The sequence below is a fragment of the Mustela lutreola genome, chromosome 14, assembly GCF_030435805.1.
Source record: "Mustela lutreola isolate mMusLut2 chromosome 14, mMusLut2.pri, whole genome shotgun sequence".
NCBI classification, from domain to species: domain Eukaryota; kingdom Metazoa; phylum Chordata; class Mammalia; order Carnivora; family Mustelidae; genus Mustela; species Mustela lutreola.
This window is the reverse complement of record NC_081303.1, coordinates 48,342,032-48,359,871: the sequence shown is the minus strand read 5'-3', so window position 1 is coordinate 48,359,871 and position 17,840 is coordinate 48,342,032. Positions and strand designations below refer to the sequence as shown.

The 17,840-nt window shown below is 45.7% G+C and overlaps 1 protein-coding gene across 9 annotated transcripts in view; it reads right to left on the bottom strand.

The window, feature by feature from the left end:
• PPP1R12B (protein phosphatase 1 regulatory subunit 12B) overlaps nt 1-17,840 on the bottom strand; it is a 221,067-nt gene that overhangs the window by 10,539 nt on the left and 192,688 nt on the right. For 3 of the 9 annotated variants that reach the window (XM_059146015.1, XM_059146019.1, XM_059146024.1), the window contains 6 exons: nt 16,212-16,228; nt 12,869-13,013; nt 11,828-11,932; nt 8,406-8,459; nt 7,141-7,191; nt 1,934-2,114 (listed from right to left, as the gene is read on the bottom strand). In XM_059146015.1, coding sequence (XP_059001998.1) covers nt 1,980-2,114; nt 7,141-7,191; nt 8,406-8,459; nt 11,828-11,932; nt 12,869-13,013; nt 16,212-16,228 — 507 coding nt within the window. In that variant the 3' untranslated portion in view covers nt 1,934-1,979. Of the gene's footprint in view, nt 1-1,933; nt 2,115-7,140; nt 7,192-8,405; nt 8,460-11,827; nt 11,933-12,868; nt 13,014-16,211; nt 16,229-17,840 lie in introns of those variants that run through there. The other 6 variants (XM_059146017.1, XM_059146020.1, XM_059146025.1 and 3 more) reach the window with 4 other exon arrangements.

Sequence of the window (17,840 nt, the reverse complement as noted above, 5' to 3'; positions counted from 1 at the left end):
TGTATGGCTTATGGGCCAGACTTGATGGGCCACAGTTTGCTGATCTGTTACATGTGCTATGCAATGGTTTCTTTGCAGTGGCAAAATCTTTGGGTGGTAATGGCTGTTGAAGAAGTCAAGAGTGCAGAGAAAGCAGAATGCTGTCCCCCATCCCTCAGCTGCAAAGGTGGGGCACACGATCAGATTCTTCTTGCACTGTTTAGGCCATATGCTTAACAAATGGCTAAAACTCTGTGCCAAACACGAGGCAGCTAAAATCACAGTGGTTGAGTGCTTGGGTCTGGAACGTGACATATTGGGTATGAATTTTCGTTCTACCATTTACTCTTTGAGTGACCTTGGACAGGTTACTTGATCTGTAACTTGCTCTTCCCCCACATGTTAAAATGACTGTTCTGGGGAATAAGTGAGGAAAAAGCATAGAAGGTACTGTGCACAGGCCTTAATAAATGATAATTGTTACCTTAGTTATTAACCACTGAAAGCACAAGATCTAGTTTTGCTCCATACTCTATACTATGTTGCACAAAGAGGGAAACTAAAAATAACTGGGACATCTTCTGTGGGTCCCTAGTTCACCCCTGTCGAATTTCCCAGTAATCCTGAGGCTTACTTTAAAGCATGGAGCTAGGACCTGACATGGCACTCGGTAAGTAGGGTAACTAAGCTGTCTGGTGCCAGGCCGCGGTATTACTTCCCTTTCAGTTTTCTTTCTGTGCGTGATAACATCTACAGCTGGTATTAGCTCAGCCCTTATGGTAATTTGGGTGCTTGAGATCTAGTGGGTATTAGCTGCCAGCTACTGACCCTGAAGGCACAAGCAAATAGGCAGAGAAAAGAACAGGCGCTGGTCAGGACTAATTAGATTGTTGCTGAAAATTAAAAACTCATTTCAAAGAGTGAAACTGCTCAGCAGCGGTGACCCCATCACACCACCGCGGGATGGGAAAACAAGTTATCTGTGAGCTTGTCTTTCAGGCTTCTACCAAGGAAAGGCTCCAGGTTAGCAAACATAGTTTTTGGTTCCCAGCTGAGAAGAAATCCCTCCTCTCTGCTGCAACGACTGTCATCTCCTTTGCAAACCGACTCCCATTAGGGAAGGTCTGGCTGTGTGCGGGTCTCATTTATCCAGGCTGTGTTCTGCCTCACAGCCCACACACTGGCTAGGGGTGGGGGTCAAGGGGCACATCCTTAGGACCCAGAGATTTGTGACAGGGATGAGAACAATGCCTCCCGAGGAGGGGGAAGAAAGCAAAGATTACTGCAGAAGGGAGGCAAAGGACAGCCAGTTCTACTCAAATGGTGGGCTGGACAGTGGTCGCTGGTTGGGGAGCTCTAGCCTTTAGTGCGAGTCAGCCCCACGCAGCATGTCGTCAGATGTGGAAGACTTCGTTCTGTCTGGTACGTTCTGGGGATTGGGGCAGGGCGGGGAGGGGGGCATGGGCCCACCAGGCACTACATACATTCAAAGCTCCCAGCCAGGGTTCAGAGTCCCTGCCTTTGGTTACCCCAGGCCCAACAAGAATTTGGAGTCCGGGACCAGCCCCCATTGCTCCAGCGACCATGATGTACTTGGGCTGCTGCCGACTGAGCAGCTCAATCTCAGTTCGGCAATGACCCCACCAAGTCTGCACATCCACGGGTATGTGTGCACGTCTGTGTACTCCTATGTGTAGCCGAGTGAGCAAATCCACATTCAGTCTCCAGGGGAGGAGAAGGTGATGTGGTGATCTTACCAAATAGACCACCGGCCCAGGTAAGGGTTCCTCCACGGCCTCCCCTTGACCTAGGCTGTTATGTCTCACTCTGTGGTCTCAGTCCTGGCTCTTTCCATCTGCAGATGACCGACACTTAGAGGCACCCACAATACGGTGGCTCCGGTGGAGGGGCATGAGCACAGGGCTTCTGGGTCCAACAAGAAGAGTGAACATGCCTGGAGTGGTGGAGGAGGGAAGTGAGGTGGAGAAGAGGGGCAAGAACTAGAGCTCCTGGGTTTCCGAGGACTCGACGGACTCCGAGAGTCTGGCCACAACTCGGGTCAGGGCCCTGTTCTCAGCCTGCAGTTGCTCGTTCATCTGCTTCAAGGTTTGAATCTGTTTTAGCTGGTGGAGGTTCTGTAGAGAGTGAAACATGGAGGGGACAGACAGACAAGAGAGAGACAAGACAGACCAGAAGAGATAAAAGTAGGACAAAGAAATCACGTGACTTTCTGTTTTTTGTTTGTAGTTGGCATGCAAGAAAGGAAATGAGGAAGGCAGGAGTGATGGTGCAGGATGAGAGGAGGGACGAGGGAGAAGAGCACCCACGAGGGGGAGAGCCGGGCCTACGACTCTTGGCTAAGGTCTATCTACGCTGCAGGTCAGCACGTGAATACGACCACCATGTTCTCGAACAGCATGTGCGGATGGCTTTTGAGAAGGACTGCCACCATGTGGCTTGGGCCTTCTGAACGGATTTAACAAGCCTGAGCCACAGCCTCAGGGGCCCTTCTTCATCATCAGTGGGGCCTGGAGGTGAGGACTCCACGCATTCCTAAACCCAGCTGTGGCCCTTTCCTCTCTCCCTCCTCTCATCGTGCCCCATACTTAGCCCCTATTCCTACTCCCCCGACCCCCGGGTCCTTCTCTTACTTCATTTTTTTATTTAAAAAAATGAAACAAGGAAAACAAAAGAGAGGCCTGTTGTTTAAGTACCTTCTGCACGGGGCATGTACTGTTTAGAAGGCCTAAGGGGCACGTACAAGCTAAGAGACAGGCAGTGATCTGCAGGGGTTTGTTTTGGGGTGCCTCATTAACCCTGCTAGTTCTCCACTGCAGTCCCGAAGCTTGTTCCAGGATCCAAGAACTGCCAACCCGCCTTTCACCTGCTAGAGGACTACCTGCGTTGTGAAATTCACAGCTGACTCTGCTTTTTGTCCCAGCTCATGAACAGGCGGGCGGCTGCTTGGAGGTGTTCACATACAGACTCATGCTCTGAAAATTACAGCTGTGCACAAAAGTTAGAGAAATAAATATCCAAGACAGTGGAATTGCTTGGAGTGATGTACTAGTTCAGACCTCACTATTTGTAAGTGTTACAAATGGGACAGAATAATCAGTCCACAGATACTCTTCCTAATACCTCATAGCCCATAAAGGACCTAAAGACTTCAATAAATGGGACTATATCACAGGCCTCCTTACTGTGACTGTCCTGCCCTAAGTGGTTGTCTGTACTGACCCTGTAACCAAGACCTTCAGCTCTTTGGGAGGAGGAAAAGGATTTTATTATGTAGGGCTTCACAGAGGAAGATGAAAAATCCTGCGGATTACAGTGATGACAAACCAGAGAGAAGTCTCTCTGGATGTGAGGCACAGAAATGAAGGATGAGCAGAGTTAGAGTTGGACGTGAAGAAGCAAGAAAATGAAAGGCAGCATGAGGCGGGGAAAACAGTGAAAAGGAAAAACAAGCAGAGACAAACTGCAGAATATCTCTTTCCCCAGAGAAGGAGAATGAGCACCTTGGCAAAAAGGCAGAGCAGCCCAACACTTCCATGGAGCCATTGAAGGGTAGGGACCAGGCAGTGGTTCTTACCCTCTGCAAGCATCCTAGCCATGGAGAGGACTGAGATCAGAGGAGATCATGGTGCAGCATATGGAAATATTTAAAGAAATGGGCAGGGACCAAACATAAGAACCAATAGAAAGTCCCTGGCTCTCACCCTTCTTTGGTGTTGACCTTGGACCAAAGCTTTCAACATAACCATAGTCATTACGTGAAGTGGTCCTTGCCTCCTAGGGAGTCATATAAAAGGCACGAGCAATGAAAATGATTCAGTCTAACAAGTGAGTACAAGTAGATCGAGGTGGAAGAATTTGGAAGTTATCTGCATGAGGGAGAGAGGCAGGAAACCATCTGGTGGAATGTTCCATAGGAAATAGTACTGAAAATAAGGCAGCAAGATGGAGGGGAGGGCAGGGCACAGAGCAGGGTGGGCAAGGGCAGGATCAGCTAGTGGTATTTCCAGAGTAAGTAAAAATAAAAATTCCAAGAGCGATCTAAAAGGGGAGTGGCTGCCGGGCCCCTCATGCAAGGACCTGGAGAGGCAGGGAGGAGATCTGGGAAGGAGGCCAATGCCGAATGGCTGATGCAGTAGAAAAGTCATCCGGTCTGATGTGGGCCAGACCCAGTGCAGCCTCGCACAGCTCGCGCCGACATGCACACCTGTCAGAGGCTGGCACATCATTCCACTCCAATCCAGGATCTGAGTGCAGTATGTCCTGGGGAGAACTCATAAATACTTACCTTTCTAGTAAGGCCAGAAAGATGCAACGCATGTCACAAGCTCAGAGCCCCATGCACATCTGGGCAAGCCCAACTCAGGGTTCCCCATTTCACTTGGCCTTTGCACTTTATTTGCCAGAATCAGAAAAACAGGCACCAGAATCCTTGAGGACCTGCTGGATCTTCACTGGAGGTTCACTGGAGGTCAACCTTCAACCTGCTCCCTACTGATTGCTCCAAGAGGTTTGAGCATCTGTATAAACCAAATACGCAACAGGCATGGGGGCTAACTGGACTTTAGTTGTACTGGGTCCCAGATTTGATAAGACAGTTACCTGTGTGGTTGACTGGCTGCCTAGCACACACAGATTTTAACCACTGATCATTCCCAAGAGGTTACTGATCACAAACTGTAGCCTGGATGAAGGAGGACTTGAAAGCTACCCAAGCAGCTTCTTAGACTCCTTTAAGGTCAGTGACATCAATTTTATGATGTCTGTATCTAAATATTTGACGTTTTTGCTTATCTCAAGGTATAGACACAAACATGAAACTGGTGTTGGCTGTGAGGCTTGTATGTTCCTCCCACTTCGTCCTCTAGGGGGAGCCGGATGATCTGTAAACCTGGTGTTGGGCTTGGACCTGAGCCAAGGGCGTTTAGGGGCTTGAGAAATTGCAGGTGTGTCTTCTCCATTTGACTTTGCAATCGGTCATGGAGAATAATGGCAATTGACTGAATGCATCCATTTTTAATCAAACAAACAAACCCACCCCCCCCCCCAAAAAAAAAACCAAAAAACTCAACAACAAAAACCAGTTTCAAATCAATGTGCCTATTTTTTGAGGTCTAAACAGCCAGAATCTGGCTTCCTTTGATAATTTAAACAACTGGATCTGAAGCTGGCTGGCAAACAACTTGAGCCTGAGGGAGTGAACACCTTCATGTATTTTGATCTCTTGAGGAAAGAAAGGAACTCGTGACCTAGTTTAGGAAGTCCTCGCCCTGACAGAACAGGTAGAAAGAAATATGGAAGCCTATCTCAAACCACAGGCCTGAGAACAACTAGAACCACTGAAGGGGCTCTCATGCTCGGCAATTTAGGATCGGAACAGAAATAAAGAAGGACCTCAGCTGCTCCACTTGGCGACTTTCTGGGTCTTTGCGTGCGGGTCTGGGCAGAGTAGTGCGGAGTTCTGTGACAAATGGGTCTGGGCTAGCCTTGGGCTCCGGGGTCCTCATGAGAAGGCACCACCTTTGGCTTCATTTACATGTTCCCGATCAGCATTTAGGCTATTCCTTAATGAGCACCACTGACAGCTGCCTAACAGCAGAGCACAGACAGCATCTACTCAAGGGGTTTCAAAAATGGAGGAGCCCCCAGCGCAACCAAGAACTGTGGATATTCATTCATCCAGAACTGTTTAGCTCTACTAACATACTGCTCGAAATGGGAGAGAATACTTCTGTGCTCTAGGTGAGGTGTGTTTGGAAAAATTCAGAAGAAGGAGAAGCTAAGGGTGTTGGGTCATCCTGTTTTTACCATAGGAGAATTAACCATTAAGTGTTTTTACTTCTTGTTGTTTTACATCAACTTAAAAGATATAAGTGCCACTTTTTGGAGATATAAATAGGTATTGCTTGAAATTCTATGTGAATGGGATGTTACAGTTTTGGAATGGTGACTAAGAACTCAAGGGCAGGGCATCTCTCCCTCATTCTGGAATTATATAAAGAGTAACAGGACTACGAGCACTGGATCTTCTGTAAACCTGGGCCTTGTCAGGTGCTGAGAAGTTTTTTCTTCAGTAAATAACCGATTTTTTTGGCCATTGTAGTAATAAATGTCTCTCCTAAAGTGCTCTAACTGCATATTAGAGATGCTCGCTCACAGCAAGGGCTCTGGGGATCTGCCTTGTACTACCCCAGTGTTTGTTGCTCCCAGGTCAGGAAACCCAAGTTTCATCAGACGAATGCTTTGTATGATATAGCTGGTAAAATAAGATCCTTGAAGTTTAAAAAAAAAAAAAAGAAGGCCAAAGCCGAGCAAGTGCTAGGTGACTATGGGCATGCGGCAACATGTACTCTCAGGGCTCAGATGCTCCCACGTCACCCCAGGTGGCTACCCTGAGCAGCAGTATGTCCCTACTGCTTTGCAGGCCCCTTCCAGAGCAGGGAATTGCCTTTTCTGGGTCGACTGCCAGTTCTCAGCACTCAAAGCTGCCTGGGATGGCAGTTGTTCATTAAAGCGGCTAATGGAGATGATGGTCATTGCAGGGCACAGTCAAGGGAGAGGGGAAAGCAGTAAGCCGGGGGGTGTCAGTGGGGGCATGAGCTTATTCTAGTGGGCGAGTGCCGAATATTACTGAATATTTCGGGGGAAATGGGCTGGGGCAGGAAATGGATGTGTGAATTAATCTGCATTCTGCTGCAGAATGACTCAAACTGTGTCGCAGCGAAGGGCTGCGACAGGGAGGCACACCAGCCAGGAAAGTCTCTGGCTGTGTTCAGGCTTCCCTGGGCACCGCATGGGAGGCCTAGAGAGCCGGGACCCTTGTTTTAGCCTTTTCATCCAGCCCCTGAGGGTGAAGCTATTGCTTGGAAAAATCTTAGAAGTTGACCTTAGCTTTGTCTCCAGCCTGCAGACACCTCCCCTTAAGCCAGAGCAGCACTGGTTCCCAGAGACGCTGCGAGGTGCCCACAGGGGGCCTCTGAAATGGCTGAGGAGAGATGCTCGGCTCCTCTTCACACATCTTCTCTTCTGGAGGAGGTTGAGTGTGTGGGGAAATCTGGAGGGGCAGGCCTAGGCTCAATCACCCAGTCCTAGCAGGCATTTAGGGAATGAGCACACAAGGAAAGAAGAAAGAGCTCTCCATACCTTCATCTCCTCCTCCATCTCTGACATTTTCCGCTCCAGGGCTCGCCTCTCCTGTTTAGAAACAACGAGACTGTTGGAACATCGACTGGGTTTAGAAGGGAGTCAAAATGCTGCCTCCCAGGGGCCACGTGATCAGCAGTGTCACATCTCAGGCAAACCTCACGCAGGAGACTAAGAGACTGATCTGTGGGATGAAACTACTTCATTGATAGAAATCACGTGACTTAAATCTCCATCAGAATGTTCGAAGAGAAGCAAATGGTAGGACCAGGGTCCTCTGGATATTCTGATTTTATGGAATTTCAAGTGACTGCCAGTGACCAGGGCCCTTGTTTTCTATTAATAAAAGGCATCCTTATCTTCAATAATGCTCCCCTCAAATTCCTAAGAAGCTGCTTCTACCATGATGGGGAGCAGATGGTGAGTGGGGAAGCAGCCATCATTATCTGGGAAGAAACAGCACCCTTCCCCCTAGTCCATCTCTCTCCCAGCAACCCACTCCTGAGTTAGCCTGGACTCTGAAGATTCCTTGATTAGATGAGATGCCAGTGAGATTTTGTTACAGGCCAAGGAAATAAAATATAAAACTTTGCTGCTTTCCAAATTAAACAGGAGGGATGAGAACATATTATACCCTTAGGGTCAAATCACAGCTAGGGTTCATCAATAAATTTGAGTTTTCCCAATCCAAGAATGTCAAATCCCAGAAAAATATTCTGAATGCAGTTGGGAGGTCAGCAATTGAGCTGGAATGTCCCCTCCCCACTCCCAGTCAGAGTGAGTGCAAGATTCTGCTGGCTCATAGAACAAGTCAAAAGACCTAAATCAATGGCAGAGGGTCCTGCGGAAAGCTTCCTTTCTGTTCAAGGTGACAGGAAGGGGAAAGAAACCTTGGTCCGGATGTGTACATGTGTGCTGATTTACAGTAAACCAAAATATACTGTAGGGGTGTGTGTGTGTGTGTGTGTGTGTGTGTGTGTGTGTGCAGTTCTGCCTATAGGCCAAACCAGTGCATGGGGATGACCTTCCAAGGACCCACCCCAGACCCTAAGACTGGACTAAGTGAAAAGCACTAACCATCTAAAGAAGCCAAAAGGACTAGCAATCAAACTGCTGTCCAGAGTCACACAAAAAGAATTTATTATCAAGCTAGGAATGGAATGTGGCAGAACTCCCGCCTTCTTAAGACAAACTTTTTCCACTGGCCTGAACAACAAAGTCAGAGAAACTCAGATGAAACAGAGCAGGGGAAGAAACACACATACCCTTTTCTCCATCTCCAGCATTGATGATCGGTCAGAGGTCTTCTCTTGTTTCTGCTAGTGCAAATTGAAGACAAACAGTAGTCACTTCGATTGTCTCAGGGTCACTAGGAAGCCCAGTCTGGTTCAGCTTCACCGTGAGACACCCAGAAATAGATGTCAGGGCTTGGGCTCTCACTGGGGCAGAAGCCACTAGCTAACAGATTCTGATAGATCTCTAGGGCTGACATTATTGCCTCTCTGAAGTTTGCAGGATTCCCATGAGGAAGCAGAGGTGGTAGTAATGCTTATTAAAATTTAGCACAGTCCCAAGTGCAAAGACATACCCACAACACAGACACACAAACATTTGTTAGGTCTTCAACGCCAACTGTCTCCTTCTACCTCACCGCCCCTCTCTTCTCCTGGTCTGTGAGTAATCTCACGACTCAGATGAAATGAAAAGTGGCTTTTCTCCTTTGAAAGCTAGAGGCTCATGAACTTGAGGGTCTAAGCCCCATGGCTCTAAGCAATCCCTTTGCACTTGTCGTCCTTCTGACACGGTTTCTCCTTTAAAGCAGTGGTGTGCACACGTGGGCGGGCTTCCCGGGCTTCTGGGAGCCCACTTGTGCGATCAGCCCTGCTTTGAACTGAACAGCTCCACTTTTATCTCTTTTGTATATTGAGCTTCCAGGTGAGGTGAGATTTTACCTGAACAAAAGACTGGAACTTAGAACATCTTTGATTTTTGCTATAAATGTCACTGAAGGGCCAAGAAGATTTAGCCACCGTAGCTAAAAAGTAGAATAACTTCAGGTAGTGACTCTTAAACAGGGACTGGAAATGAACCTTAAGTTCCTTTTGGCGGTAGCACTATAAAATTTCTTATATTTAATAGACTATATTTAATAAATACGGGGTGTTTTGCCTAGTACCATGTGCAAGCAACACTTTAAGAATACAGAAAGTATACTGGTCTTTTGGCAAGAGGTTTCTTTTTTCAGAATGTTAAGGGATAGCTAGAGCTAACAGTAAAACTCTGATTTCTGGCTCCTGTCCTGGGCTTTCACCTTCTGTTCTGAAGGTCAGGGCTATCTGCCTTTCCACTGAATCTACTAGAAGCGGAAGGAAAAGAGAAAAGGCAGAAGTAGATCCGGGCGCTGGTTTATATCCTCGTCTGACTCCCTTCCCTGAGCCTGAGAAGCACAGAAGCTGTCATGATTTCAGTATTTTCATTTAGTCCCCTTCTACAGAGTGACCTTAACTAGTTCACTTCTACAAAGAACTCATTTTGTTTTGCTTTTAAAATCTTAACCCCGTTAGAGTTAGGGCAGACCTTTCATGTAAAACATCGCATGTGTCCATGTGGTGAGTGTCTCCCTACGACGTGTGGGGCTGACAGGCTCGCCTCCTCTCTTGCCAGACACTCGATTTGTCGTAAACAGCAGAGGAGTGGTTTGTAGCACCACTGTTTCTTCTGAATTTCCATCACTTGTATTTGGCAAAACTCAGTATATTCAGACACACCCAGCAGAGCGGTTGGCTAGAAAGTAAAGCCCTTTTCCCCGGTGACTGGAAGGGCTGATTTTATTTTCAGTGTCCCCCGTGCGAGTCAATGTCACCGCTTGTTAGCCTGCTCACTGCTCCGGAGCTGGAGGAAAAGCCAAGAACCCCTAAAGGTCAAGAAATGTGCTTCTGGAGAGAGTGGGGAGCAGGTGACATTGGGTCCTCCCATGGCTCCTCACGTGACCACCCCCCTCCCCATTTCCTGTAAAATACCCCCGGTCATTCCTAACGGGAAGCAGCAGCAGGTCTGTATTAATTAATTGTTGTCAGTTCGTGGCACGACTCAGAAGAAAAGTCAGCCTTCGGAATCTTCCATGGGTGTGCTGTGAATGAGACGTTCTGCCTGCCTCAGGCATGCTGGGGTCAGCGGAGCCCTTGAGGTTCATTTAGTTCCATCCCCCTGCCGTGTGTGTGTGTGTGTGTGTGTGTGTGTGTGTGTGTTTTCTTCTGGATCGAGACCCACTTTTCTTGTCCCACTGCATCACTCTGTGCACAGCTGTCCTCTGCGCTACAGCAGGTCTTACAAACCCCAGCCGAAGAGCCATGCTCAGCTACTCCAACCAGGCAGAGGGGGGCCTCTTCCCACTGACGGGCAGTTCACAGGCCAGGCCACCCACTGGGCGCCTGGCTGGGCCCCTCTCCGGAGAGCGCCCGTATTCCAGCTGTCTGCAGTTAAGTCGTGCGGTCTCCCAGCGCCAGCTCACCCCATTCCAGAGGGGATGCCGTAAGATGATCAGAGGTGCCTGAGCACCCCTGTCCCACCGAGCCCCGAGTATTCAGTACTGTACACTCCTAGTGTTTTAGGCTTTGCTTTTCCATTATATCATACAGCCAGAACAACTAGCCGTCTCTGGTTTTCATTTATGGCTTCCCAGTAAAGAGCCATTTTTACCTCCGTTCAGCTTTCAAAATTCTTAGTCACTGGGCATTCCAGGAGGGTGATAACTCCATAGGTTTCCTGTTAACTCAGCAATCACCCAAGACGGCACTTGCTGCAGTGTTTGTCTCACTGGTGATGAGGTTATTGCCTCTAGTCCCCTCTAAAGCGTTGCCTAATTAAATCAGGCCTGGCAGTAAAAGGGTTTATCTGGTCCGTTTGCCGCTAACATTCCTTATTCCTAGGCTGAACAACGGTGGTGGCTTGAGGAGGTAACATATGCTGTAGGACAGAATCTTTGCTTTGGGATCTGGTTGTACATTCTAACAAGACATTTGTCCTTGATTTCTTTTTTAAAGAGAGAGACAGAGAGCACGAGAGAGCATGAGGAAGGGGGAGAGGCCGAAGGAGCCGGAGAGAGAGAATCCGAAGCAGGCTCCATGCCCAGCAAAAAGCAACTCAGGGCTCTATCTTAACGACCCTGAGATCATGATCTGAGCTGAAACTGAGTCAGATGCTTAACTGACTGAGCCACCCAGGTCCTCCTGTCCTTAATTTCTTGTACGACCCATGCTAACCATTATTTCTCTAGGCCTAATTTGCTGCCTCTCTACATTAGGTTCAATGGTATCTTGCTTATCCCTCTCTAGGAGCTGCCCGCAGATAAACTGAACTGAAACATGATGATCACAACAGGAGACACTGTTAGGCACTAATCTTGTGATACTGGTTAATACCCTTCTACTAAGAAATAAGTAGATTATCCATAATATTAATTATTAGCACTCAGGCTATTAGGAATTGTTCACTGAACGATCAGTTTTCCACTTTAGGTTAAATGCCGACTGAACCCTGAAAGCAGACGAGAATTTCTACTTCTGTCCTCCTGTCTCTGGGGAGGGCCAGTCTTCATTCCCTGTCACTTCCCCTCTCTCACAGCCCTAGGTTACTTTTCCTCCTTGCACTCACCGTGCCACCCAGCCTTTTTCCTCTTCTCCCTTACCTGGGCCATCTTCTCAAGCTTGGACTTTATATCTGCTAGCTCTAGCTGGGCCTCCTGAAGTTTTGTTTTCAGTTTTTGGTTTTCGGTCAGGGCACTCTCGTAGAGCTGAGGGGAGGGAAAAAGAATCAGGTCACCGACTAGGCAGGGCTCCCAGGATTAGCGCTCCCACAGTTTCATCCCATGAGAATCCCCGCCGCCCCAGACCATCATTGTGGGGCAGATGGAGAAGATGGAGGAAGTCTAGGAAACAAATTATATTCAGCCAATTGGTTTCTTGCCTCTCAGTACTGGTGAAGTCCCAGGTGCTGAACATGAATGAATAGAATGGTGCTCCAACTTCAAAAATGTTAATTTCCGGGGGAAAAAAGAGTCACTGTGGTTCCCCGTACAAAGAGAACATTTTTTTTTTTTTTTAGAGCCTGTCTAGTGTATATATTAATTTTAGTCAAGTTCTGCTTAACACATTAACAAAACAAACATTTCGTTAACAAAAACGGTTTTTCCCCCTGGCATCTCAAGCATTTGAAAGGGAAGGTTTTCAAGCTGACCCCTGGAGCTAGGCCCTCTTCTGCAAGAACCAAAGGCAATGAACTATAAAGTGTTTGAAACCCCCCCAAACCAGATTATCATTTACCATCACCAAGAAGTATTTGGTTGACATTCACAGGACTTCATGAAAAGCACATGTTTGTTAATATTAAAAGTCTTACCAAATGACTCTCCACGGCTCAGACACACAAAAAACTACTTTTATTTTCCCTTTCTACAACTGTCAATCTTTACTTTCTCCTACACCTCTAAATACCAGATTCAAGGCATAGATTTACTGCACTAAAAACAATATATGGAACGGTCTGTATTTAGCTAGAAGAGAGATGGAGCAAACCAAGAAACCCGAAAGGAATTAGTAGCTCGGATTTATCACGGAAGCACCTTTTCTTCTGGTTTATGGGAACTACATTCATTTTTCTCCACTGGGGAAAAGGCTGAGAGCTTGACGTGTTGTAACCCAACAACGGGAAAGTGGAAAGGGGAGCCTACTTTTTTATAATCCCTGTTGCTGTCCTCCTCCACACGGCTGGTCAGGCTGGCGAGGCGCGCCTCCCGGGCCTCGCGGCGGGCTCTCGCTGAGGCCCGGTCACCATAAGAATCGCTGCTTGAAGGGTTACTACCTCCTGATTCCAACCTGTCGGAGATACGTTAAAGGTAAACATTGGTTTTCAAGAATGAAGAGATGGGGGAGGGTAATGCTTCAGGGGAGTCGTGCCTTTTCTAAGAAGCACTTGAGCGCCTTGGCCAGAAACAAGGCACATTCCTTCCTTGAATCTCCTCCGCCAGCATTCTCGGACCTTGGGGCTAAGCCGCGCCAGCTTGGAGGAGGAGGTTGTCTTTTGCCAAGAATGGAGCTTACTTGAAAAATTGGCGGTTTGGACTCATGTGCCGATTTAAATCTTAGAGCTTTTCAAATTAGTTCGGGTTTGAACAGCTTTCCTCAAAGAGTGTGCTTTTAAAAGCGTGAGTTTTTTGGATCTCAGTGCTCTTAGATGATGATTCCAATGAACTGTCAATGAATCAGAAACATATGGACTTGGGAGTTCTGAGCTGGAGGGGTCTGGGGGGTGATAAGGAGAGCATGGTGCGTATGTTTTTTAGGTGCACTGCAGGTTTGCTGCAATCTCAAACATTTCAGGGTACCACCACAGCTATTTTTCTACCCTCTGTTCTCCGGTCCACATTGTGGACTGTGATGAGGGTTTCTACGTCTTCCAGCAGTTGAGCTCTGAGAGTTGATGGGGGCCTCATTTCCAGGAGTGGTAAGTTCACTAGTGGAAGGGTCTCTCAGCTGATTATCTGTTTAAGTGTACAACGATTATCCTGATTCTTAACCGTGGTTTACATTTTTCTCAGAGTTTGCTCTTTCCAAATGAAAATGTGGCCCACGAGACTGCTACGTACAGACCAGCCCTGCAGAGCTCTCCCTCCCTGAACGGGGATGGTGTACAGAGTCACAGCTGTGGAACTTCCATCTGAAGGCTCTGTCGTGCGGTAGCTATTGCCAAAGCTGGGGGTCGGGGCGCTGGACTAAGTGTTAGAAGTAGTAAAGGGACAACAGGGAGGACACAGAGGGGGAGAGGCAAAGCTCCTAATGACATTAATGGCCACTCTGTCTTACAGAGATGCTAAGTCTTACAACGTTCTTTGAAACGTTCGTTTTCTTCTTACACTTTTTTTTTTTTTTTTAATTTGTAAATAGAAACCTCTTTACTGGCTTTTCTGATGTCAAAAGAAATATATGCTTGAAGAAAAATGTAAGTAATACCAAAGTGTCTAAAACAGAAAGTGAAAGTCACTCCATAATCCTGCCCAAGAAAGAACCCACTATTAACAGTTTATTTCATATCCTTGCAAAAATTTAAACACATGTTAAAATGTACATACTTCTATAAATAAAACCAGATAATACATACTATTATCTAACTCTCCTCCTTCTCCCTCCACTTGGAGGCATCTCACCATGTAAGTAAACAGATCTGCCTCATTAAAAAAAAATGATGCACAGTCTTCCACCGAGCGGTTGTATGGCAACTGGATCTTCTAGTGACAGACAATTATATTATTTATAACTTTTTAGCTATTAGAAATGATGCTACAGTGAGAAGACTTGTCCATAAATTTTAGTGCATTTGTCCAATCTTAGAAGTGGAACCCTTTGGTCAAGGGGCAAGTCTATTTTAAATTTTGATATACGTATTGTCATACTGTCCTTCAGAGAGTTTAGTCTAATAGGAGAAACACTCTCATTAAATTAAATATTTGTAGATCACTGAGAAGGTTGAGTATCTTTGGTTATTCATCTTCATTTCTGAATTGTCTATTCAAAGCTTTTGTGAATCTTTTGCTTGTTACACTGTGGGAGCGCTCTATAGAGCAAGGCTTTTAAGATGAACATAAGGTACAAATATTTTTTCCTACTTTATTTTTTGTCTCTGTTTATGGTGTCTATTACTAGCAAAGATTTTACATTTTATATAACTAAATTGGACAATTTTTACTTTTATGATACCATGCCTGGGAGAGTCTTTCCTATATAAAGATTACAAATATTCTCTTCTATTGCTTTTGTAGTAAAATAATTTTCTCTTAAAAATTGTAATCCATCTGGAATCTGGTTTTGTTTGTTTTTTTTGGTATAGCTTCAGGGAAGGATCTGTCTTCCCAAATAGTTGGTTGTGCCAATGATCACTTACCAAATATCTCTTCCCCAACAGAGCTGAGACATCATCACCTTATAAACACGTGACTTTTCGGGGACTATCTACTGTGTTCCACTGATATCTTTGTTTATTCCTGAACTAACACCTCACTCTTTTAACGATTAGTTTTGTAACATATTTTGAGGTCTATAGGGAAGTCTCTTTTCATAAATGGCTATTATAATGTAACAGAATTTTTAAAAAATTAACTATAGCAAAATACCACTCTGCACCAGTTTTGCAAAGCTAATTTTCTGCTGGGTTAGATGTAAATTATTTATCTTCAGCCTGCGCCTGGTTAGAGGGTAAGCAGAGGAAGAATCCACGCAAGTTTACACATTTTGAAATATATCATTAAGGTAGGATAAGCTCAATTATCAAATAAATTATAAGACTCATTTGTCCTATGTTATCCCATAACCACATTTCCCCTCAATCTCTTCTTAGTTTCTCTATCAGAGGAAAAGTGGAAAGGGAGAGGTTCATACTTTTGGCTCCACAGTCTTTATATTTTTTTATTTTGCAGTTTTGTACCCTCAGAAGCTAGGTGAAAAATTAGGATCATTCCCCAAACTCTGATCTGTTTCCTTAATTTTTTAGCACTCACAACTTTGGTCTTTAGCTCATTCAATAAATTATTATGGAGCACCATCCAGGTACAAGGAATTGTGTTACGTTCACTATTAAGTGACAGTATCTAAACGCAATCACAATTCAGGCACGTACCCTGCAACAAAGTCTTCCCTGAACCACCAGATTAGGCTAATGGCCTTTTCTCTCTGCTCATAATACCTGTCCATACTACTATCTTGGCCCTTACTGAAGGTGAGGATAGGGTTTTATTCAAGTTGTTTCTGTAGCACAGTGCCTGGTAGGTGCTATAGGAAAATTAATGTGGTGGAAGTACATAAACCGAATTGGAAGGAGGAGACTCTGATGGCAGGAGGTGAGTTGAAAAGCTGCGGCATTAACTTGGGCAGGAAATAACAGAAGTCTGAACTACCGTGGTGGCTGAAGAAATGGAAGGAAAGGATGCAAGTAATATGAGCGTACGATATAAAGCTAAGTTCAATTAGACATGCACTTCTCACAAGTATTAAGCATGCATATAAAACAGGGAAAGGTCTTACCTAGAAAGTCTTTCATGCTAGAGAAAGGAAGAGACAAAACAAAAAACCAGCATTAGCAAGGGACTGAAAATTATTATTTCCATTTACAAATGCACTTTTCAAATCGGATGTCTCAACTTCACAGTTGGAGGTACGGGTGCAAATTAAGAAGAGCAATTCAACAGACGGCACAGAAGGCTACTTAGCCTGTCTTCCATGACACAGTAGACTTGAGACTTTGGGGAAAGCATCTTTTTTAACTGGAAGTCAGCAAACTGTAAAATGAACAAAAACTGCACCCCCACTCTTATCTGCGTCACCCAACAAACCACCCTTGTGTTCTAGGAGGGACTGATTTTCTGTGTGGCCTTTAGCCTCTCTGGATTTCAATGTCCATTCTATTAACTTCCTTTGATTCACATACCCCCAGCCCTGCCCTGAGTACTGCAATCTACAAATATTAAAACCCAGGGGGGCACCTGGGTGGCTCAGTGGGTTAAAGCCTCTGCCTTCGGCTCAGGTCGTGATCCCAGGGTCCTGGGATCGAGCCCCACATCGGGCTCTCTGCTCCGCAGGGAGCCTGCTTCCTCCTTTCTCTCTGCCTGCCTCTCTGCCTACCTGTGATCTCTGTCTGTTAAATAAATAAAATCTTTAAAAAAAAAAAAAAACCCAGGACAGTTCCTGGCTTTAACATAGTAGCTTTACCACGCACCCTACTGAAGGGTGAGTAAGAGGGTGCGAGGAACAGGAATCCTAGTCCCTAGGAGGGTGGTTAGAAAATGAAAAGAATAAGAAAGTACTTTGAGGTCCCAGCAGAAAGGAGTTTTGTAGATGCACACTGTAAGCTTGGTTATCTACCGATGGTCTATCTATGGTTGTAAACAAACAACAAACAATAATTATGTCGATATTTTACATTTTTAAAAATCATAGATGACCATTACCCTCTTATTTCCACTTTTTTTTTTAAAGAACTCAGGCAAACAGAAACTCAGTTGATTTCAATGTATTTACTTATTTTCTCTTTGGAGATACTGAAGAACAATAAAGTCCTCAATGACACACAAGAGGAGGAGGAAGGGAAACAAGGGCCCAATAATCTACAAAATGAATAATAAATTCTTTGACTACTGAGGACTCGCTCAATGACACTGCTTTGTTGTAGAAGCATTACACAGTCCCTGGAAGCCACTGGTTTGCCAACCAACAGAGCATGGCAGTACAGTACAGACCACCCCCTAAATCTGTCCAGAAGTGTTTGCTGAAAGGAATTCTCTCTCTAAATCATGAGTGTATTCATAAGAATTCTTTTGTGTACTTTCAAAATGCACATATCCCAACGTCAGTCCTAGAGACTCTCTTTCCCAAGGTCTAGAGTAGTGCCTTCTGACATGTATTTCTTTAAAGTCCCCCAGGTGATTCTGTTTTACAGCCCTGGCCAAGCACCACTGGACTAAACAAAGGCTTTTCAACATGTGGATGTGGACCACTGGAGATGAGGAAGCCAGTAAGAAAAGTATATGGTGCATCTTTAGCCTTCTCAGACACTTGGAGTATCCTAAGCTTACAAATCTGGGATTGAGGAATTTCTGTCTCACATTCATAACTGATCTTCAGTGAGAACCATATGCCTAGCCTACACTATCAATG